At 45.1% G+C, this 23,393-nt stretch overlaps 3 protein-coding genes across 4 annotated transcripts; 2 read left to right on the top strand and 1 right to left on the bottom strand.

The window, feature by feature from the left end:
- Positions 1-1,832: 1,832 nt before the first annotated feature.
- Positions 1,833-14,475, top strand: LOC121560460 (homeobox protein SIX5-like). The gene is made up of 3 exons (XM_041873447.2): positions 1,833-2,562; positions 3,993-5,500; positions 11,479-14,475. Exons 1-3 carry the CDS (start codon positions 1,871-1,873, stop codon positions 12,168-12,170), a joined length of 2,892 nt encoding a protein of 963 aa, XP_041729381.2. The 5' UTR covers positions 1,833-1,870; the 3' UTR covers positions 12,171-14,475.
- A 404-nt stretch (positions 14,476-14,879) lies between these two features.
- On the top strand, positions 14,880-16,507 carry LOC121560493 (homeobox protein six1a-like). Its single transcript, XM_041873453.1, has 3 exons — positions 14,880-15,385; positions 15,852-16,015; positions 16,246-16,507. Exons 1-3 carry the CDS (start codon positions 14,996-14,998, stop codon positions 16,418-16,420), a joined length of 729 nt encoding a protein of 242 aa, XP_041729387.1. The 5' UTR covers positions 14,880-14,995; the 3' UTR covers positions 16,421-16,507.
- Positions 16,508-16,601: 94 nt separating this feature from the next.
- Positions 16,602-21,340, bottom strand: LOC121560476 (glutaminyl-peptide cyclotransferase-like protein). 2 transcript variants are annotated; one of them, XM_041873448.2, is made up of 7 exons: positions 20,334-21,340; positions 19,989-20,135; positions 19,293-19,586; positions 18,397-18,558; positions 18,223-18,322; positions 18,019-18,135; positions 16,602-17,879 (listed from the first exon to the last, which is right to left on the bottom strand). In XM_041873448.2, the coding sequence occupies exons 1-7, from the start codon at positions 20,544-20,546 to the stop codon at positions 17,734-17,736; spliced, it is 1,179 nt and encodes a 392-aa protein (XP_041729382.1). In that variant the 5' UTR covers positions 20,547-21,340; the 3' UTR covers positions 16,602-17,733. The 2 variants fall into 2 exon arrangements, with proteins under 2 accessions (XP_041729382.1, XP_041729385.1); XM_041873451.2 differs by having other exon boundaries at positions 19,989-20,099.
- Positions 21,341-23,393: the final 2,053 nt, after the last annotated feature.

The raw sequence follows: 23,393 nt of genomic DNA, 5'->3' as shown, positions 1-23,393 counted from the left end.
CAATACCTTTTTGGACTCACCTTGTTGTGCTGTGCTCACTTGAACAGGAAGGTGGTGCAGCGGTCATTGGAGGCAAATTTTGTCATCAAACTTTGTCATCAAAATCTGGCATTTTCTGGATTTACGGTGCTTTCAAGACAACTGGGAACTCAGAAAAAAAACAAGGTTGAATCATGATGACGGTGATCTTCAGGTCGTAGCTCTAGAAAGAGGCCAGAGTTCCCGACTTAGAATTCAGAGTTGGATGACCGTTCAAAACTTATTTTCCCAGTCTAAGCTAGTTTTTTCCTGAGTTTCCAGTCAGATTTTTCAGTTCTGAGTTAACAGTTGTTTTGAGTGCCGCAGAAATCATGCTGGATTGACAGCATGGCCAATGTTGAATGTTTATAATTTTAAGCTGGGAAAAGAAACCCTTAAACCGAGAATTGGGACCACACACCCACTCCACTGAATAGCAGGCTAGTGATTGCTTTGCAATGCTTGCAGATAGCCACTGATTCCTTCCAAACCACTCATTGTTGAATTTGCAATTTCCAACTTGTTGTGTAATGTTTGTGTCCAATGGCCGATGAGCACTGATACGTTTCATCTATAACTTCTCTTCATTATTTCTCTTCAAAAGTATTTGCCAGTAGATTGTCGACTTGATTCATGATGATGACTGCTAGCTAAGATTTTGAAAGTGTGATGTTGACATGATCAGTCCAATCAATACTACTGTAGATATAATGTGATTTGAAGTCATTTTGTCTGTGGCCAATGACCTTGAGCCTTCTTGGATGGGCACTTCTAATGTTACTCTATGGCAGTACCCAAGGGGCTTGAATTTTCGAGCTCTACCCTTAGATTTGGCAGTGACATAGTGACCCCATTAGTGACAGAACACTGAGCCAATCATGGCGCAACTAGAGAACATGACCAACCCCTACGCTACGTATTTTCCGCTGGCTGCCCCACAACCACAGAAAGCTGAAACGCCTGCATTTTGGAGCTACCTTACTCAAGAAAGCAAAAAAGAGACCATGTTTGTATGGAGGTTTATTAACTCAAGGATATATATATATATATATATATATATTTTTTTTACATTGTTTGCAAACTGATATGTGACACGTATTAATGCCAAAATAACATGCAAAACAGGCAACCCCCCCAAAAAAAGTTGTATTTTATTTTTTGTGCTAAAAATGTAGGTCTCAACCACCTGCCCTGAATGACGGGTCGCCACCGTCCCTGAGCTCAATTTCGAGTCTCATAGCAAAGGGTCTGAAAACATGTAAATATGGTATTTCTGTTTGTTTTTTTATACATTTGCTAACATTTCTAAAAACCTGTTTTCGCTTTGTCATTATGGGGTATTGTGTGTAGATTGATGATAAAAATATATATTTAACACATTTTAGAATAAGGCTGTAACGTAACAAAACGGGGGAAATGTGAAGGGGTCTAAATACTTTCCGAATGCGCTGTACATGTGAAGTTATACTATACATCATCTCCCTGGAATACTTACCCACCACATCGCCTGGCCCTAGCAAGTCCTGATCCTCAGTAGACAGGCTGAAAAGTGTTTACTGAAATTTTAAAAAGGCAGTAGGACTATTTACTACAATCTGATAATAACATCAAATTTTCAACAAAATAATGTGGTTATTCAATCTTGAATTAAACAATGACATGTATCTACCAGTAGCCTAATAAAAAGTATTGAACAGGCAGTGCTATATTGAATCTTCAAATGGGAGATTGACGAGGATAGGGGCGTGCGTGACGCGTGTAGCTGTGGCAGACACTCGTCCACAGAGAATGGGAGGGAGAGAGAGCGCGCAGGGGAGGGAGGAGGAACTAAAAGAAAAAAGTTAAACTAAAAATGGCTTCCTTGTCTTTGGAGTCTGCAGAACAATCTGAGAATAGCACGGAGGAGTCTACCCAAGAGGCCGCTCCGGTAAAAGAGGAGGCAGATCCGGATGAAGTTTCTGAACAATTGCTAAAAACGTTCCAGAACTCGGCGCTCAGCTTTTCGACGGATCAAGTAGCATGTCTGTGCGAAGCCCTTCTACAGGCGGGCAATGTGGATCGCCTGTGGAGATTCCTATCAACCATCCCTCCTTCGGCCGAGCTGCTACGTGGCAACGAGACGCTGCTCAAGGCCCAGGCAGTGGTCGCTTTCCACCGGGAAGAATTCAAGGAGCTGTACGCAATATTGGAAAGCCACGACTTCCACCCGAGCAACCATGGGTTCCTGCAGGACCTATACTTGCAGGCGCGCTACAAGGAGGCGGAGAGGTCCCGAGGTCGTAGCCTGGGCGCCGTGGACAAGTATCGGCTTCGGAAGAAGTTTCCCCTGCCGAAAACAATCTGGGATGGAGAGGAGACTGTGTATTGTTTCAAGGAGAAGTCTCGCAATGCACTGAAAGAGTGTTACAAAAGCAACAGGTACCCCACTCCAGACGAGAAGAAAAACTTGGCCAAAGTGACTGGACTCTCCCTCACGCAAGTCAGCAATTGGTTCAAGAACCGACGGCAGAGAGACCGAACCCCGTCCGGTACCAACAGCAAAAGGTAGGCTATGCATTCCTTTCTACATTTGTAACCACACACCCCATTAAAACCTTTCTCTAAACAATGTTTCATACACGATTGCATGTCTAAGATCAATGTCAATATGTTTCCTCTTATAATAAACACAATTGCTTATATGTACAGTGTCATTTGCAGAGTTGTTTGTTGTTAGAGAAGCAGGCAGACTATGGGAGTAAATATAGCCGCTGCACACGGCACACACACACTCTAAGCTATTGTTGATTTAATTTGACACAAATAAACAATGTTCACCGAAATTCTCCTGATCAGATGGGTAGGAGTGAGCACTAGAAATGAGCCTAAGATTGTAACCAATTGTTACATATATGGATCTGTCAGCTGCAATATTATTTTAGTGCTCCAAACATGTTTTATGTAATGCAGACTTTTCTAAATCATGGGCTCGACTGTGGTTTGTCTCAACTGTATGGTTCATGTTCAACATATTTCAATCAAATGTCATCAATCCCTGCAGTAACTACATCAATCTGCGCATGAACTCTTTGACAGTGATAACGCCACACGTCTTAGAGAGCACGACTGGGAGCAAGAGCATGTTGCTTTGTTGTGAAATGTGAGATCCGGGCGCCCATTGTGGCTCAAGTTTCCTGAAATCCTGCACCGCAAAGTCTCCCGACGGACCTCTGCGCGCTCTGGAGGCCCTACAGGGCTGGGAGAGCGGGAGAGAACAGAGACCGAGGAAAGAGAGAGGAAATTGTGTGGGTGTTGGGAATCAAAAGGAGGAAATATTAGATTTAAAACCTTAAAAATATCTTCAGCTCTCCTGTGTACATTTAAAAACCCAACACTCGTTTATTTTATTTTTTACTGTAGGATTATAGGCTACAGTACACTCGTTTTGGAGAGGGAAGTTGGCAGCTTAAATACAAATACATCAAAGCTACACAGGAAATTGGGTTTTCCATGTGTCAGTTGTTGATGTAATTTATTCCCATGTGTAGAGAGGAAAGGTGTGTGTGGAGAGATAAAAAAGAGAATGCCGATCATCCCCCATGCAGTCCAGTCTTTATTTTACCTTTAGGGGCTGTGGTGGCTGGGGACAGTAAATCAGTTGTCCATTGTTCTGTGTTAACCACACTGCTTCAGTGCACCAGGATAGTTGAGGACATACACATCACATACTGTGTAAACCATAGGATCAAAGGAGATTGTCACTGACTGTTATTGACCTACCATATGTTATGTGTATTGTAACATTCTCATCCCTTTCTCCTCCAACATTCTCATCCCTTTCTCCTCTTTTCTATTCCATCTATCATGCAATCATTGCCCTCTACTCTCCCTTCTTCTTCCAATACGCTGTCTCTGTTCATTGTCTCACTCCCCCTACGGTTCACTCACCCTATCTTTCTCCTCTGCTCCTCCCCTCCTCTCCTGTGTTTTCTCAGTGAGTCCGATGGCAACCACAGCACAGACGATGAGGGTGATGACATCTCAGACAAACCAGAGGACATTGTGGGCTCCACAGCCGCCATCATCTCCCTCTCTGGCACCCCCTGCAGCACTGGAGGCCAGATCTTCCTCAACGGGGCTGGTGGGTTCCTCACCTCCTCCCACCCCTTACTCCTCAACGGGGGCTCCTTGATCTCCGGGGCAGGGGGTGGGGTCATCATCAACGGGCTGACCCTGAGCGATGGTCACACGGTTACCCTCAGCCCCATATCGGCTAACTCGCCTCTGCTCTTCAATGGAGCGCAGGTCATATCCAAGAGCAGTGAGGTTGAGCAGGATATGGGTCTGGAGGGCCAGGGGGTTACGGCCATGGAGGCCCAGCCCAGCTCTGCCATCTCCCTCCCACTGACAGAGGATCTTAAGACGGACAATGTGAGCCTTACGAACCCCTCAACCATCCCCACCCTGGACTTCATCAATGTCCCAGAGGGGATTATTCTCAAAGCAGAGGACATCCAGACAGTCTCTCCTTCCCCCTCCTCTTCCTCCTTGTCTTCCCCCTCAACATTCTCCCCCACCTCCCCCCCCTCCCTGGTTCTGACTCAAAATGGCCGCCTCTCCGACACCCTCACCCTCCCGGTGTCTATGTCCTCCCCGGGCGTGGTCATCTCCAGCCCTGTAGTGGGCCTCCCCAGCCAGCAGGGGGAGTATGTGGTGTTTGCCACGGCTGGTTCTCAACTCACCCCCTCCAGCTCCATCTGCCAGGTGGTGTCCTCCTACAGCTACTCCACCCCACAGGTCTTCTCCCTGCCTCAGGTGGTGCCCTCCATCCAGGGTGTCCCCGTCTCCCAACTGGTCCAACACACCCCTGGAGGCCAGGTGTCCCAGTGTCCGCAGTTAGTCCCTGTGTCCCCCCTCACCTCCTCTCTCCCCCAGGGCACCCTCTCCCAGTTCCAGGGCCACCAGACTCTGAACATCGCCCCCTGCCTCGCCCAACCCCTCCCCCAGCATCATACTAGTTCCTCTACGTTGGGAGAGGGAACCACCATCCTCTCCCTGTCCCAGCTCCCCAACGGACAGCTCCCCCAGGGACTCACACTCCAGCTGGGTGACCAGACCTCAGCTACCATCCCCACTCTGACCCAGATCCAGTCCCCTCTAGGCCATCACCAGATCATCTCCTCCCCTACCCAAGTGGTTCCCGTCTCTCAGTCCAAAGAGACAACCCCAGCCCAGTTGGTTCCCCTCTCCCTGCCCCAGCTGGTGCCTGTCTCCTCCACGGGACAACTCTCCTTCCCTCAGGTGGGCCCAGCCACCCCATCTCTATCTGGATCTGGAGGGGCCTTCCAGATCCTAACCTCGGCCCCTGGAGGTGTGATGACTCAGGGGCCCTTCAGGATAAATCAGCTGGGACCTCTCCAGACTGTAGGCCCTCCAACCAGCATGGCTCCTGGTGTCCAGCTCCTCAACTCTGGGGTCATTCAGCTCCCCTCCACCTCGCAAGGTAACTTAAGGCTCGGACACACTGAGAAGGCCGATAGGTACTTAGCACCTCTGTCAGCAGTCAACTTTTTGTTGTTCACATCATACAGATCAACCGCTGATCCGATCGTTAAAATACTCCAGACCACAAGGTGGCAGTAGCTTTTTTAAGCTTTGCTTGGCTTTCGCCTGATAGCTAATGTTAGCTAACTAGCAAGCTGTGCTAATGTTGTTGTTAGCTAGCTAGAATTTGTAGTAAGCCCATGTTGTTACTAGCCAGATGGCCACAACAAGATAACTTGAGTAGCTAGCAACATTATAGGTATTTAAATCAAAATTGATTTGTTTTTGAATGGAGCAGCTGACTGTTAGCTGCCAAGAGTCAGTGGAGTAGCTAGCTTGCTTTGTTGTGCTAACTGGCAAATGGTGATGCTAACTTTAACTAGCAAGGGAACTGGCACTGACAGTATGGGATAATGGAGAGTGAATACAATTATTTATTCACCATCTTGCTAGATGGCTAGCTCACAAACTCTAGGCGGCATTCTGCCTTTTCCGCACAGTTTTCAGCCATACATTTTGACATTTTAGTCAGTTAGCAGACGTTCTTATCCAGAGCGACTTACAGTTAGTGAGTGCATACATTTTTCATACTGGCCCCCGTGGGAATCGAACCCACAACCCTGGCGTTGCAAGCGCCATGCTCTACCAACTGAGCTACAGGAAGTCCTGTACGCTTCGCCCACGAATACCTTGTGAACTACAATTCCGACACTGTGTTTTAACGTTTAGAAACGTCAATAATCATCGCTTGTAATACGGCTTTTCGAAACATATGGCCCTTTATATTTCATCAGCGAGAAAGAATCCTTCAAATAAAAAAGATACAGTAGCAGTTTTGCACTGATCCATACAGCTAAGGGTGCCTCCATCTGACGAAACGTCATTTCTGCTACACTTCCCGAGTTACGCTTACACACAGGTGTTCGGAGCATGCTAGATAGCTAATTAGCACAGGTAGTCGCCTCTTGTCTTCGTAAACAAGCATAACATGGAGATATGGCTGTGTGGGAACACTAACTCTAACCCTATCAAGTTATGTATCAATTTAATCTTTTGTTTTTTGAAAATTATTTCACACCGATATGAAAGATAAGGTCCTTATGCTTCCAAAACCGTACCACAAGTGACGAGTGTTAATGTTCAGATTGAGCGTCGGGGCTCTTAACAAAACTCCCCCGTACAGAAGACGCCTTTGTCCAAAGACCCTTATGTGTAATGTAATGGAACTGAGAGTCATGATAAAAGGCTAGCTAGATAAAGCATCTAGTGTTATGTGAATTGTGCTGCACTTACCACCCAATGTGTTTCATATGAAGTGTTGTGTGACTGCCTGGCTCAGTTAGCAAGCTAACGTGGGATGGATGTTACTGGGAAAAGTGCCTTTTTCCCTTTTTTTTGTCTTCTGTTGACACTCCTTTTCGGAGAATGTGGTAGCTGCATCCCAATATGGCGACTGGAGTATGGGTGAGTGGGTGTGTCAAGGAAAGTAGTGGGCGTGTGGAAAGGAGTGGATGTGTCAAGTGCTCTGCTATAGGTTAGACAGTTTTGATTCAGTGGTGTTTTTTTTCTTCCGTTTCTTACCTCACAACTACCGTACATTGAGCTACGATATTGCGAGAGTTTGGACTTCTGTTTTGAAGCCAAAGGATGAATCTGAGTCGTATTTCACTGTTCGTTTTACAGAAAGAATTGTACATTTTCAGTTCTAACTGACGATAGTTTATTTTCTATTAAAAGTACTGATGATGGGTGTACTGTTGTGTGCTTACTGTGACTGTCACCCTGATACTAGGTAGTTACTTCCCACGCCGTTGCCGGACAGTAATGCTTGTCAAGCGGGAGCGAAGGGCACTGTGTCCCAGTGTTGTTGCTGTTCATGCCCTCCCCATTACCTAGACCCTTCAAACTCAACTCTGGACCTCAAAGCCAGTTCCACTGCATGTTTTCATTGCTCCCCTCTAATCGGGGACAGATTTAGACCTGGGACATCAGGTGTGTGCAATTAATTATCAGGTAGAACAGAACCAGCAGGCTCCAGACCTAGTAGGGTAAGAGTTGAATACACCTGACTTAGACTGTATGTATCGAGGTGACATCTAGCTGGTTATCAATATTAGTTATTCCTTGTGTAGGTTGCTATCCTACTTAAAATAAAATAATGGGAGGGAAAGAAATGGCCATGTTAGCTACCGCTGGTGACACGACTGTGATATCACATGCAGGTCTCAGGTCGGCAGGCATACAACACCGGTGCACTGGACGCCGTCTTATCGACTCGTCGTGCAGCCCAATCAGCCACGCAAAATGGTCTTTAGTGGCAACAAATCTGCCCAATTATCTGATTCGCTTTCCATACACCCACTCCTTTCGACACATCCACTCGCCCATACTCCAGTTGGCATATTGGGCTGCAGCTACCCATAGTTGCCTTTTCGGCTCCCCTACAGGGGGTTCGTGCTCTCTGATTGGCTCAGATTCAAGTTGTCGTGAAGAAACGTCAGGTTCGTCGGAACCAGGTCGGTACGCAACAGGAGGTGTCTTTTGGTCTAGCAAGAGAATGGCCTCCTACTGTGCTATCGGCAATAAGTCTTCTCCGTGTGTCTTGACATGTTACTGAGGCATTTGCTTTTTAGGGAAAATGTAGCTACAATGGGGGACAAAAAGTATTTAGTCAGCAATTGTGCAAGTTCTCCCACTTAAAAAGATGAGAGGCCTGTCATTTTCATCATAGGTACACGTCAACTATGACAGACAAAATGAGATTTTTTTCTCTCCAGAAAATCACATTGTAGGATTTTTTATGAATTTATTTGCAAATTATGGTGGAAAATAAGTATTTGGTCAATAACAAAAGTTTCTCAATACTTTGTTATATACCCTTTGTTGGCAATGACACAGGTTAAACGTTTTCTGTAAGTCTTCACAAGGTTTTCACACACTGTTGCTGGTATTTTGGCCCATTCCTCCATGCAGATCTCCTCTAGAGCAGTGATGTTTTGGGGCTGTCGCTGGGCAACACGGACTTTCAACTCCCTCCAAAGATTTTCTATGTGGTTGAGATCTGGAGACTGGCTAGGCCACCCAGGACCTTGAAATGCTTCTTACGAAGCCACTCCTTCGTTGTCCGGGCGGTGTGTTTGGGATCATTGTCATGCTGAAAGACCCAGCCAGGTTTCATCTTCAATGCCCTTGCTGATGGAAGGGAGGTTTTCACTCAAAATCTCACGATACATGGCCCCATTCATTCTTTCCTTTACACGGATCAGTCGTCCTGGTCCCTTTGCAGAAAAAACAGCCCCAAAGCATGATGTTTCCACCCCCCATGCTTCACAGTAGGTATGGTGTTCTTTGGATGCAACTCAGCATTCTTTGTCCTCCAAACACGACGAGGTTGAGTTTTTACCAAAAAGTTATATTTTGGTTTCATCTGACCATATGACATTCTCCCAATCCTCTTCTGGATCATCCAAATGCACTCTAGCAAACTTCAGACGGGCCTGGACATGTACTGGCTTAAGCAGGGGGGACACGTCTGCCACTGCAGGATTTGAGTCCCTGGCGGCGAGTGTGTTACTGATGGTAGGCTTTGTTACTTTGGTCCCAGCTCTCTGCAGGTCATTCACTAGGTCCCCCCGTGTGGTTCTGGGATTTTTGCTCACCGTTCTTGTGATCATTTTGACCCCACGGTGTGAGATCTTGCGTGGAGCCCCAGATCGAGGGAGATTATCAGTGGTCTTGTATGTCTTCCATTTCCTAATAATTGCTCCCACAGTTGATTTCTTCAAACCAAGCTGCTTACCTATTGCAGATTCAGTCTTCCCAGCCTGGTGCAGGTCTACAATTTTGTTTCTGGTGTCCTTTGACAGCTCTTTGGTCTTGGCCATAGTGGAGTTTGGAGTGTGACTGTTTGAGGTTGTGGACAGGTGTCTTTTATACTGATAACAAGTTCAAACAGGTGCCATTAATACAGGTAACGAGTGGAAGACAGAGGAGCCTCTTAAAGAAGAAGTTACAGGTCTGTGAGAGCCAGAAATCTTGTTTGTAGGTGACCAAATACTTATTTTCCACCATAATTTGCAAATAAATTCATTAAAAATCCTACAATGTGATTTTCTGGATATTTTTTCCTCAATTTGTCTGTCATAGTTGACGTGTACAGTGAGGGGAAAAAAGTATTTGATCCCTTGCTGATTTTATATGTTTGCCCACTGACAAAGAAATGATCAGTCTATAATTTTAATGGTAGGTTTATTTGAACAGTGAGAGACAGAATAACAACAAAAAAATCCTGAAAAACGCACGTCAAATATGTTATAAATTGATTTGCATTTTAATGAGGGAAATAAGTATTTGACCCCCTCTCAATCAGAAAGATTTCTGGCTCCCAGGTGTCTTTTAGACAGGTAACGAGCTGATTAGGAGCACACTCTTAAAGGGAGTGCTCCTAATCTCAGCTTGTTACCTGTATAAAAGACACCTGTCCACAGAAGCAATCAATCAATCAGGTTCCAAACTCTCCACCATGGCCTAGACCAAAGAGCTCTCCAAGGATGTCAGGGACAAGATTGTAGACCTACACAAGGCTGGAATGGGCTACAAGACCATCTGCAAGCAGCTTGGTGAGAAGGTGACAACAGTTGGTGCAATTATTCGCAAATGGAAGAAACACAAAATAACTGTCAATCTCCCTCGGCCTGGGGCTCCATGCAAGATCTCACCTCATGGAGTTGCAATGATCATGAGAACGGTGAGGAATCAACCCAGAACTACACGGGAGGATCTTGTCAATGATCTCAAGGCAGCTGGGACCATAGTCACCAAGAAAACAATTGGTAACACACTACGCCGTGAAGGACCGAAATCCTGCAGCGCCCGCAAGGTCCTCCTGCTCAAGAAAGCACATATACAGGGCCGTCTGAAGTTTTCCAATTAACATCTGAATGATTCAGAGGAGAACTGGGTGCTGTATGATCAGATGAGATCAGATGAGACCAAAATGGAGCTCTTTGGCATCAACTCAACTCGCCGTGTTTGGAGGTGGAGGAATGCTGCCTATGACCCCAAGAACACCATCCCCACTGTCAAACATGGAGGTGGAAACATTATGCTTTGGGGACAGGACAACTTCACCGCATCAAAGGGACGATGGACGGGGCCATGTACCGTCAAATCTTGGGTGAGAACCTCCTTCCCTCAGCCAGGGCATTGAAAATGGGTCGAGGAATGGTATTCCAGCATGACAATGTCCCAAAACACACGGCCAAGGCAACAAAGGAGTGGCTCAAGAAGAAGCACATTAAGTTCCTGGAGTGGCCTAGCCAGTCTCCAGACCTTAATCACATAGAAAATCTGTGGAGGGAGCTGAAGGTTCGAGTTGCCAAACGTCAGCCTCGAAACCTTTATGACTTGGAGAAGATCTGCAAAGAGGAGTGGAACAAAATCCCTCCTGAGATGTGTGCAAACCTGGTGACCAACTACAAGAAACATCTGACCTCTGTGATTGCCACCAAGGGTTTTGCCACCAAATACTAAGTCATGTTTTGCAGAGGGGTCAAATACTTATTTCCCTCATTAAAATGCAAATAAATTTATAACATTTTTGACATGCGTTTTTCTGGATTTTTTTGTTGTTATTCTGTCTCTCACTGTTCAAATAAACCTATCATTAAAATTATAGACTGATCATGTCTTTGTCAGTGGGCAAACGTACAAAATCAGCAGGGGATCAAATACTTTCTTCCCTCACTGTACCTATGATGAAAATTACAGGCCTCTCTCATCTTTTTAAGTGGGAGAACTTGCACAATTGGTGGCTGACTAAATACTTTTTTTCCCCACTGTATGTCAATGTTGGTGATGAACTGCTAACAAAAAATATTTTCCACCACTACTTCCCTACTAATTCCTCTCCACTTCCACCTCTCCTCTGTCCTGTAGGGAATCTCCTCTATGGTGGAAGCCCCATCCTGAGTTACCAGAACGGCAAGCTGATCCTAACTATCCCAGCTGGCATCCAGTTTGGCAGCCTGCCCATGAAACCCATCCCTGAGGCTTCTACCCACCCAACCAACGGAGTAGGCCCTGGACTCAGCCTCAACCCTGTCATCCACCCTGCACCTACCCTTCTCCCAGTGTCCACCTCCGTCCCAACCTCCAACACCCTCCAGACGTCCCCACTCTGCTTCATCAACTCCTCTCCGCTCTACTGCACTCCTGAGACGGGTGTCCCCACCAACCAGCCCCTCTCCACCACCTCCCCACACACCCTAGACCTCTCTGCCACCCACACCCCTCCCAATGCCCTCACCCCCGAGAGCATGCTCTCCCTCAGCCCTATGTGCAGCGGCGTGACCCCCACCACTCAGCTCTCCCAGATCATCTGGAGCCCCGCCCCCCTCTCCACCTCCGCCAGCCTGACTATGTTTGACATCCGTGGGAAGGGAGATCTACCCGAGGACCCGCCTCTGCTGGATCTACCTGGAGGCGAGGCCCTGTTAATGGGCAGCCCCTCTCCGGAACAGGATGTGGACAGGGGGTCGCCATTGGGGGACCCAGAGGAGATGGATGGAGACCCCAAGATCCTCACCCAGCTACAATCAGTCCCTGTGGATGACGAGTTGGGGCTGTAATCCAGTCCCCCCAGCCCACACCACCATAAACGCAGTCAGTCAGCAAGACTACAAGTTACGGAACAATCTGGGAGGTTTTGTTTGTCCAACCTCAGTGCTCCCCTGGATAGGATTGCATTGAGGAGTGGACAGGCTTTGACTCGTATGAGAAAGGTGCGCTGACTTAATATATTCTCTGCCGATGATCCTTTGGATAAACCATCATGGGATAAGCTGATTGTATGCAACATGGAATGACCTGGAGGATGGCCTTGCATACAGGCTAGCCTATTCCCTGATTTCTGTTACACAACTGTCTACTGCTTGGTCTCCACAATTTTAGCACTCCTATACTGTCCTCATCTGCCTCCCATAAGCCTAGAGCCCTTCCTGTGTCACAAAATCCAGTCCGAGCCAAAATGGAGGAGCCCATCTGCTGAGTCAACTGTGGGAGTAAAGGTCCTAAAACTCCACGCAAGGCTTGGTTCTTTTTTGCTCTGCACAAAGTTTATTTGTAAGGACATTCTGCTACTTTTATGCACAGACGTCCATTTCAGCCAAGACTATTTGTACAACAAGGGCGATGGACTGTGTACTCCTCTCTGTCAAAACTGGTCAGCAGTGTCACAGCATCAAGGGTTCAGGCTCATCATTTAACTACAGGTTGGCATACATGCTAAGCGCTGTCACATCTGAGGTCTGTAGGAGGAAATGGAGTCACCTGGGATGTTTTTAAATAACTATTTTATTCTATGCAATCAATTCATGTTCCTCTGTAAATATGACCATGTGACACAGATATGACATGTATTACATGTCTAATTGGGATAGACCAAGCTTTATTAAAGACTGAGTTTTTATACACTATGAAATCTAATGGGCGTACACTACAATCTCTGCTTGATCACATTGTTGGATATTTGCAGTTGAATGCGCCACAATCCTACACATTGTATATTGCGTCTGAATGAATTTTTTTTGGTGTTTTTATATTACTTGTATGGGTTTGAGCTAGACCTAGTAAGTGCCTTTATAATCCAGTTGCTGCTGTTTTCTTGCCTTTGTATCTTCAAAGTGAAGAATGTGTTCTACTCTTCACAAAGTTAAGCACCATTGACTTCCCACATTGATGTTGAATATGAGTTTTGTAATAACCCTTATCCCTCTTGAACTCTAGAGAAACGTAATATGATACTCTTTGTTGCACGGCAGTTGCTCATTTAGCATCACTAACCCCTACCATGATATAATCACCATAGAGAACTTCCTCCTCATTGTACTTTTTGCACATTTTGTCCGTGTCATGTTTACGTCTTTGGTGATGGCCAGATTCTATTCTGAACCTGCTGCCTTCTCTCTGTTGTTGACGAATTGCACTCACTGATCTGAAAGGACGAGATAGGTCGAAGCAGCTGGATACGTTTCAGAGCGCCTCTGTCTATCCTGTTATCAGCAACAGTGAGTCATGAAGCCCTGAGAGCAGGCGACAGGTCTCCTAGAATGGAATGGTATCCAGCAAAACTTGGTGCAGATGTTCTCTCCATAAACTTACAATACTCACTCTACATAACCACAGCACAGATGGCAATTAGTTCTCTGGCCAACGGTACAACAACGCTACTCTTCAGTGTCACTCCCAGCTGTATGTGTTTATATTTGTGTGTTTGTTTATTTTCTATGTGTATTTAAAGCATGTATCAATCATTTTCTAGTAGTAACTTTGAATACTTTGAGTGAAGAAATTAGCAGGAAAATGGACACAGGAAAAAGCATCAATGGACCTTCCCAGAGGATGGCTGGTTGTACAGTCTCAATATGTGTAGATAATGATAATCATCACTTCTCAAATTATATTATACACTTACAATCTGAATAGGATGTTAATACCTGTAGCATTCACTTGCCAAAGGAATGTTGCAAGTTGTTTTTATCGGTGTTTGGACATTTCTGGTTGGTTCTGAGCGGTTTTTCCATACGATACTGTGCATGAGTTTGAGGCTAAAGGAATGTGTGTTTATGTATGTGTGTTTGTTTTTTGTATCCATGAGCCCAACCCTTGTCTACATGTAGTGGTTTTTCTCTTTTAGTGTGTGGTGCTCCAAAGGCTGTTTGTGTCCAGTGCAGGAGTTTGTGCACAATCTCACACACACACAAAGACACATGCACACACACAACCTCCAGCTGAGTTATCCAAAGAGATGTACTTTTTAATAGCGAGTAAAGGGATTATTTGATTTCTTAATACATCTGTTTTGTCCTCTTTTGAGAGGTTGGTTTTGTACTTTAAAGGCATTTTATTTTTTATATACAGTTTTGTGATATTCTAATAAACTACATTTGGAATACATTTTTGTTTTGGACGATTTTGTGCATGTGAATGCTTCTCTATTTAAATCTCCGTGAGATTTTTATGGGTCATGGGAACAAACTATTGAGGAGTGCCTACACTACCAAATCACGCTAGAAGCGCTTTTGCAATTTGGTTAGTAAATTAGATTTAAATACTCTTGTTTGAACAACACACTCATGCTTTCTCTCTGGATGAATGGGTACACAACTGAGAGTACAGGTGTGTGTGTGTGTGTGTGTGACTGTTTTTGTAACCCCCATGCTCTCCGGTTACATGTGAGTTCAACATTGCCAGGGCGGGGACAAGGTATGGATAAGGATATACACACACAAGTTCACACACATTCATACAGACTTATTCACCCGACAGCAGCTGACATTCTCTACACACTCAAGCTATCTCTAAAACATTTCCCTTCACTGAGAGAGTCGTAAAAGGTCACAGAGGTAGGCCAACTAACCTTTGACCTCTCTTGGCGTGTGTGGGCTCCATCTCCATGGCGATGGTCTTCTCGGCAGAACAGGTGGCGTGTATGTGCGAGGTCCTTCTGCAGAGCGGACGCATGGAGCGCTTGACTGACTTCCTCCGTACTCTTCCCCCCTCTTCCTCCTCTTGCCTGGGGGGTCTAGAGAGCATCCTGAAGGCGCGGGCTGCCGTGGCTTTCCATCTGGGGCGCTTCTCGGACCTCTACACCCTCCTGGAGGGCTTCCCCTTCTCCAATTGCAGCCACCCCCTGCTGCAGCAGCTCTGGCTGAGGGCCCACTACCTGGAGGCCGAGGGCCAGAGAGGGCGCCCCCTTGGGGCTGTGGGGAAGTACCGCGTACGCCGTAAATTTCCCCTACCAAGAACCATCTGGGATGGAGAGGAGACAAGCTACTGCTTCAAGGTACAGTGAATTTAATCTACTAGGTTTGTTTGAGTTGATATTAATACTATATTTAATATTATACTGCCTCAGAGCATTTTTGCTTCTTGTAAAACAAAATGTCCCTAGGGCCCTGGTCCATGATGAAGCTGTCTATAATGTATTAGGTGTCACATCTGAGTTTAGAATAGACCAAAAAGATGAGGACAGAAAGGCCCTTGTGGAGTCCAAGATGGGGTATGTCAAGACAAAAGTGACTTTCTACCTGGATCTCAACAGTCTAAAGTGTCTTACTCCGTCTGCTTCAAATGCACTGAACACCTGTCTTCACAGGACCGGTCAAAGCAATATGATGGATGTAAACTCCCTCACATCAGTGCAGATGAAGGACAGGAAATGAGGAGCAGAGGCCTCTTACTGCTACCATGAACTTTAAATCATTAACCTACTTGTTTCATAAATCTAAGGTTAATGTTCCTCTTTACAGGAGAAATCCCGGAGTGTGCTGCGGGATTGGTATTACCGTAAACCCTACCCTTCACCACGTGAGAAACGAGCGCTTGCGGCCGCCACCGGTCTCACAGCCACCCAGGTGAGCAACTGGTTCAAGAACAGACGGCAACGGGACCGAGCAGCTCACGGTACTACCGGGTGAGTCTTCACTTTCTCTGCTCTCCTAATACGTTTAATGAGAAATAGTTCTAAAGGAGTTTTTAAATGTTCATCCCGCCTGTAATTTCTATAGTTTGTCTGGCAGTCAATCCCCCGTTTTATGCTTTAGGACTGCACTACATCTCATCTTGCTAACAGCTTTGCAATGGACTACCACTGCCCTCTTCTGGCACAGCCAGGGAACTGACATGTGCTCTCTCTCCTCTCAGGGAACAGGAAGGTCGTGGACCACCTCTTGACTCCAACAGAACCCCAGGAGCAGCATACCCAAAGGCCTACCCCTCCTCTGACTATGGACTTTCACCTCCAGGCAGCCCCAGTCCCCTCTTCTCCTGCCCCTCACAGCCCCCACCTCTAAGCCATATGGGTGGGGGACAACTCTGAATCTCTTCACTACCTGAGCCATCATGTATAGTATGTTCCCTTCATAGGCAATAATATTCACTTGTCTAGCCAGAAATGTAAGAACATTCAATCTTTTTAGTAACTTACCTCTGTAGTTTCGTAACACCCTGTACCAAAAATTGTAGGTTGTGTTAAATCAACTCAAAAAACTAAAGCAAAACATTTTTTAAATAGTTTAATTGAAAACAGAAATTTGTCATCAGACCAAACATTGACAAGCATTTGAAGCATTTGGGAATAAACAATGTGTTTATAAAAATGTGCTCCCATATCATGCTTACTGAACACGACCCAGGTTGTGGCTGAGAGAAACCACGGCCAAATGTTAGTGCAGCCAAGACAAGCACACAGCCTCTCCCACTGTAGTCTTCTTTCTGTATGTCCCATAGGGACGGCTCTGAGATTCCTATTCACTGAGCTGAAACAACATCCAGTGTGTGTACATGGATTCACATATTCTCCACTGGACCAATAAAGCTGCCTGCCTGCCACAAAGGCAATCTGGCCTATTCGATTTTGACTGACGTTACTGATTCAGCTGTATTTTTAATACAGCTTATTTCACCCAGCACCTGGACTACACCATAATATGTATGAACATTCACCTTTTCTGATTCAGCTGTTTTTGAAATCAGCACTCTGGTATGATGTGCTAAATGAGACAGATTAAATATATCTCCATGGCTAAATCAAGACAGGCCTGAAACCTCTTGGGGAGAGGTAATGCATACAGAAGATATACAGTAATAGTAAAAAACCAAAAGGCATTGACAATCATTTTAATTACTTTTTTTCAAGTTTTCGTTCACTGCCATGCTCCGTGAATATAACCTTAAATGTCGGCTCAGTGACCTTATTGCATGAAATCAAGTGTTGGAAAATCACAACCGATGATCATATAGCATAAATTAAGGATTAGGTTAGCTTTGTCTTTTTCCTTAAGACTTAAAACAGTCAATTAGAATATTAAAATTCACAGAAAGGCCTCTTCCAGTTCTTTTTCATGAACGTGTACCATCAATTGTTTTCTGTGATACAAGCTGCCTACTTCCAGCAGTGTAACGTCATGGTAGTTCTGCTCTCAGATCAATGTGTCTATGAGTGTTGGATTCGGTGGATGGAACCTGTCCAGTGACAGAGGAACATCTATCTCTCCTAGTTTTTTGCAATGTCAGGGCAAAACCTCCCCCAATCCCCTGTCTGTGTATTTCCTACACTGTGGTTAAAAAGGTGTCCAGGTAATCTGTTGGTTCTGGTTTATGGGACCAGTCCAATGGCGGGTCCAGCTGTGGTTAGAAGCCCAGGTACTCAGCCAGGAACACAGCCAGAACCTTGGTGAGGTTCTCCACTGTGGGCCGGTGCATGTTCTCCTCAGTGTCATCCAGCGTGTGCCAGAATGGGGGGAAGGGGGTGGCAATGACATGAAGCACAGGAACACCTGAGTTGGTGTGAAATAATCAGAAATGCAGGATTTCAATTATTTCTTAAAATCCAAATTCCATCAGCCGAGGCGAAGTAGTGTTGTGATAGTATGTCAGTTTGTGTCTGTCTGTATATGAGCACACCCTCTCACTCACCTTTATGTAGGAAGGGGATGTGGTCGTCCTGCACTGGGCCTAGGTACACGTCCTTCCTGAAGTAGGTCTGCTCAGAGGGGTGAGAGGTCAACAGACCCTGCCTGTGCAGCCTCTTCTCTGAGAGAGAGATGGATGGAGGAGAGTTAAAGCACAGAAAGACAATGACAATAAGGGAACAGACCCTCCCTGGGGTGTGCATGTTACCTGCAGCGATGAGACGGTCAAACCAGCGGGCAGTGTTGTCAAAGTGATTTACAATCAAAGGGTCTGGTCCACCAAGCAGGTCCAGTAGAACAAAGAGGTCCTAAAAATGGAGGGAGAGGTGAGAGTGAGTGGATATGCCATATTTTAATACACACACACACACACGTGTCTTACCACAGCCTGCAGCAGGTTGGTGTGTGTGGAGCCTAGTGGGTGGGGTGTGTGTGCCATGCGCTCTGCCAGGTGCCTTGATCCGTAGAGAGAGTCTGTGGCTGTCCACTCCTCAAACGACTCCTCTCCGTCAAAAAACACTAGCTGGAGGGTTACAGCAGATGCCTACAGAGAGAGAGGGAGGAGGTAGTGTTTAATAGCAGAAGATGGAGAAAGTGGTGAGAATTTCTGTTCTGTGCCAACTGGTGAACTGGTAGCCAAGTAAAGGCAACGTCATTTCATCACATCTCAATTCTCATTTCCCAGCAACAACATCACTCTTGCAGTTGATTTTCCTTTTTGTGTGAGGACTGCAGTGATGTCGCAGTTTGGCTGTGTGTGGTTGTGTGTATTTCTGACTTCCAAATTCAGTCTCTGGGGGGACACTGCTAAACAGAGGAGTCTTCTGCTAAAAACAGGGCTGCTCTCTGCAAGGTTACAGTCAGCACTTTATACACTACACTGCAGAGAGAGAGGAGGGGATAGAGAGTAGGGAGAGAAACGCAGCATCTCACCTCGCTCTCTTTCTCCCTCACCAACTCTCTTTGTTCTTTCCATTGCAGTATTTTATTCTGTGTATCATAGTAAACTGCCTGCTGGCCTTGACATGATAATCCTGCCCATTCTATGTAAAAAAACAACAACATTATTCTAAGTAAATGTCCCCAGGGAAATCAGACACATATGGTTGTGACCACAATGCCTGATAACACAATGCTACTGCATTTTGTTTGCTGCCAACTTGGGACAGGTCTGCTTTGAACATTTTACTGTTTATCTCAACAAAATCTCCTATACTGACTAAACTTATAAATAGATATAAAATGCAGTCCCTGGAAATAAATTGATGGACATGGTACCTGCTGATTGAGAGCTTTGAGCTGGGCGTCCAAGGCAGAAGCCAGCTCCAGGATCATGGCACAAGGCACCGCTGAGTCGCTGGCCCCCAGGAACACCCTCTCTGGGACGCGGGGGTCCGGTGGCAGGACCTTGGAGTCGTAGTGGCAGGTCAGCAGCAGCCTGCGAGGGGCCCCGGGATCAAGGGTCGCGATGATGTTGGAGAAGGTGACCTGACCCCGAGGCGTTGGTGACAGGAAAGAGTCGAGTTCTACTGTCCAGCCAGCGGAGAGGGATGATAAGGTGGAGGAGATGTGCTGAGAGAAAGACATGAGAAAAGGGTGTGAACTAGAGGCATTTCGTTTGATCTTTAACTGGAAATGATATACTCTTTCCTACAGGAGTACTGTGAGAAACACACCATAGAAATGCATCATCATTGGGCTCCTGAGTGGCGCAGCGGTCTAAGGCACTGCGTCTCAGTGCTTGAGGCGTCACTACAGACTCCCTGGTTCGATTCCAGGCTGTATCACAACCGGCCGTGATTGGGAGTCCCATAGGGCGGCACACAATTGGCCCAGCGTCGTCCGGGTTTGGCCGGTGTAGGCCGTCATTGTAAATAAGAATTTGTTCTTAACTGAATTTTACCTAGTTAAATAAAGGTAAAATAAAAAAATATAGATATATAAATTGTCACCTAGTCTATCTGATCCACTCACCTGGCGTACAGCCTGGCTGCCCAGGGTTCCTGGCAGTCTCTCTATGAGGATGGGCCTAAGGTGAGTCTCCCACAGGCGTGTCCCGTCTACCTGGGACACCAGCCGCCGCACCTGGGATGGAGAAGACTTACTGACCTTATGGGATAACTGGAGAAGCAGAGGAATGAGTGGGTGAATGGTAGAGAGAGAGCAAGAGATGAACAACTGGAATAGAACACTCAATAACAAACCTCAAATCACTGAAGCCCTCAGTGATACCATTCTCAGTGTGCCAACTGTACTTGAACAACAAATCACTCCCGCAACTGTAAATAGTACAGTAAATGATTGAGTTAAGTTCCTTACCCTGTCTTTTGCCAAATCTACGACGGGGATTCTGTTGTTGCGGTTGCTGCTTGTGTCGTTGGACAAATATAACCCCAACACCATAGCAAGAGTCAGCACACCCAAGAGACAGAAGACCAGTACCCGAGCACGGGGCATTCGAACCGAGTTGCAACCAGGGACAGCACCATTATTCACCTGCAAAGGCTTGTACCGTCGACTAGTTCTTGACATAACAAAGCTTTCTAAAAACCAGGGCTAGAACGAAAAAGACCAGTATCTCTATAGCTGAAACTGACGGCAGCTGCTCGTTCCCTGTTGGCCCTATCTACAGCTACGTGTCAGTCCGCGAACTGAACTTGTTGTGGAACTGCACCTATTATAGGGTTAGATAGAGGCCGCAATTCTGCTTAGCGTCTTATTTTGAAGTTCTCCCAGCACTGCACCATACGTTGCACATTTCTTTATTATAATAGTATTGTAATAGCTTGTATTTGCAACGCCCTACTTCGACTCCTAAATAATAGCCTCTAGGCTACCCTAAGCCTGTCTCCCTTGGCATTTATACAAATTATACTCTACCCTTTCATGGTAACATGTACTTCTACTTGCCAAACCCATCTTTCAATAAGGACTTTTATGATTTGTCTCCGATCAGTCTAGTGTCGTCCTTAGGTTTGCTTCATTGGAGTTGAACATATCGATATCATGAATCTATCGATGGTTAGGCTACTCTTCCTTATCTAAAAATCCTTTGTTCTCAAATATCATACGACTGATTTCGGCTGTTATTTCAATAGGTAGATGCAGTATTGCAGCAACTGACATGGTTTGTAACTCCCATAGCCTCTCACCCAACTGAAGTAATCGAACCCACTGTTAGCGCAACACAACTCGCTTTTTTTGGTTCCGGGTTTTCGTTGACAGTGACGAGGCAAGGGCTTTTTTTAAAGGCGCAGTCCCCACCTGACAGATTTTACAAAGCCTCGATAGGGTTTTAACGTATCAGCTAACTACTGAACAAAAATATAAACACCCAAAGAACATAATTGCATTTTATCGATGGCAATTTGAATGCACAGAGATACCGTGACGAGATCCTAAGGCTCATTGTCATGCCATTCATCTGCCGCCATCACCTCATGTTTCAGCATGATAATGCACAGCCCCATGTCACAAGGATCTGTACACAGTTCCTGGAAGCTGAAAATGTCCCAGTTATTCCATGGCCTTCATACGCAGACGTGTCACCCATTGCGCTTATTTGGGATGTTCTGGATCGATGTGTATGACAGCGTGTTCCAGTTCCCGCCAATATCCAGGAACTTTGCACAGCGAGGAGTGGGACAACATTCCACAATCAACAACCTGATCAACTCTCTGCAAAGGAGATGTGTTGCGCTGCATGGGGCAAATGGTGGTCACACCAAATACTGACTGGTTTTCTGATCCACGCCCCATTAAAAAAAAAAAGGTATCTTTGACCAACAGATGCATGTCTGTATTCCAAGTCATGTAAAATCCATAGATTAGGGCCTAATTAATTTCTATTGACTGATTTCCTTATATGAACTGTAACTCAGTAAAATCTTTGAAATTGTTGCGTTTATATTTTTGTTCAGCATACATATGTTATAGCAATCTGTCAGTCGATGACAATTGGTTGATGCATGCAACGTCTGAGCCAGAGGAACGCGACCGTTACATTCTTGCCGCTTCTATCCACTGACGTTACTGTTCCATTTGAGGATTCAGTCGATACATTGTATGCCTCAGGTCACATGCCAACAACTCTAGCACACGCACAACCAAAATCTGTTCATGTGATCAAATAGTTAAATACCATTGCCAGAAAGATAAAAAATGACAGATTCTATCATTATGAAAGATTTTTAATATATGTTCTTATAAAATAATGAAAACAATTTACACTTTTAAATGTACAGTCATTGATACAACATCCCCAAGAAAAACTAAAATGTTCAACCGTAAGTTTTCGTCAATGCATAAACCACCCCTGCCTCATGCAGAATGCACTAACAAAGTAAGAAAAACAATATAAATCATACAAATCAGCTTTGTACAAAGATTTAAAATCAAACAGCATATACAGAAATAAAAACAAGGTACCCTCTTAATTTCACTATTTTGTCTTTTTCAGGTTGCAAAAGTGGCCAATGTGTTCCAAAAATAAATTAGACAAATATTAAACATAAAAAAAAAAAAATCATACACTTTATCCATTTACCAAGTTTCGGTATAACCATTTGTGCACGTGCACCTTTGATGCACTGAGCTATGTTCAACACATACAGTACCAGTCAAAAGTTTGTACAAAACTATTCATTCAAGGGTTTTTCTTTATTTTTACTATTTTCTACATTGCAGAATAATAGTGAAGACATCAAAACTATGAAATCACACATGGAATCATGTAGTAACCAAAAAAGTGTTAAACAAATCAAAATATATTTTATATTTGAGATTCTTCAAAGTAGCCAACCTTTGCCTTGATGACCGCTTTGTACACTCTTGGCATTCTCTCAACCAGCTTCATGAGGTAGTCAACTGGAATGCATTTCAATTAACAGGTGTGCCTTCTTAAAAGTTAATTTGTGGAATTACTTTCCTTCTTAATGCGTTTGAGCCAATCAGTTGTGTTGTGACAAGGTAGGGGTGGTATACAGAAGATAGCCCTATTTGGTAAAAGACCAAGTCCATATTATGGCAAGAACAGCGCAAATAACCAAAGAGAAACGACAGTCCCTCATTACATTAAGACATGAAGGTCAGTCAATCCATAAAATTACAAGAACTTTGAAAGTTTCTTCAAGTGCAGTCGCAAAAACCATCAAGCGCTATAATGAAACTGGCTCTCATGAGGACCGCCACAGGAAAGGAAGACCCAGAGTTACCTCTGCTGCAGATGATAAGTTCATTAGAGTTACCAGCCTCAGAAATTGCAGCCCAAATAAATGCTTCACAGAGTTCAAGTAACAGACACATCTCAACATCAACTGTTCAGAGGGGACTGTGTGAATCAGGCCTTCATGGTCGAATTGCTGCAAAGAAACCACTAAA

Source organism: Coregonus clupeaformis, chromosome 5 (genome assembly GCF_020615455.1).
Source record: "Coregonus clupeaformis isolate EN_2021a chromosome 5, ASM2061545v1, whole genome shotgun sequence".
NCBI lineage: Eukaryota > Metazoa > Chordata > Actinopteri > Salmoniformes > Salmonidae > Coregonus > Coregonus clupeaformis.
Note: the sequence above shows the minus strand (reverse complement) of the source record. Positions and strands in the feature narration are given on the sequence as shown.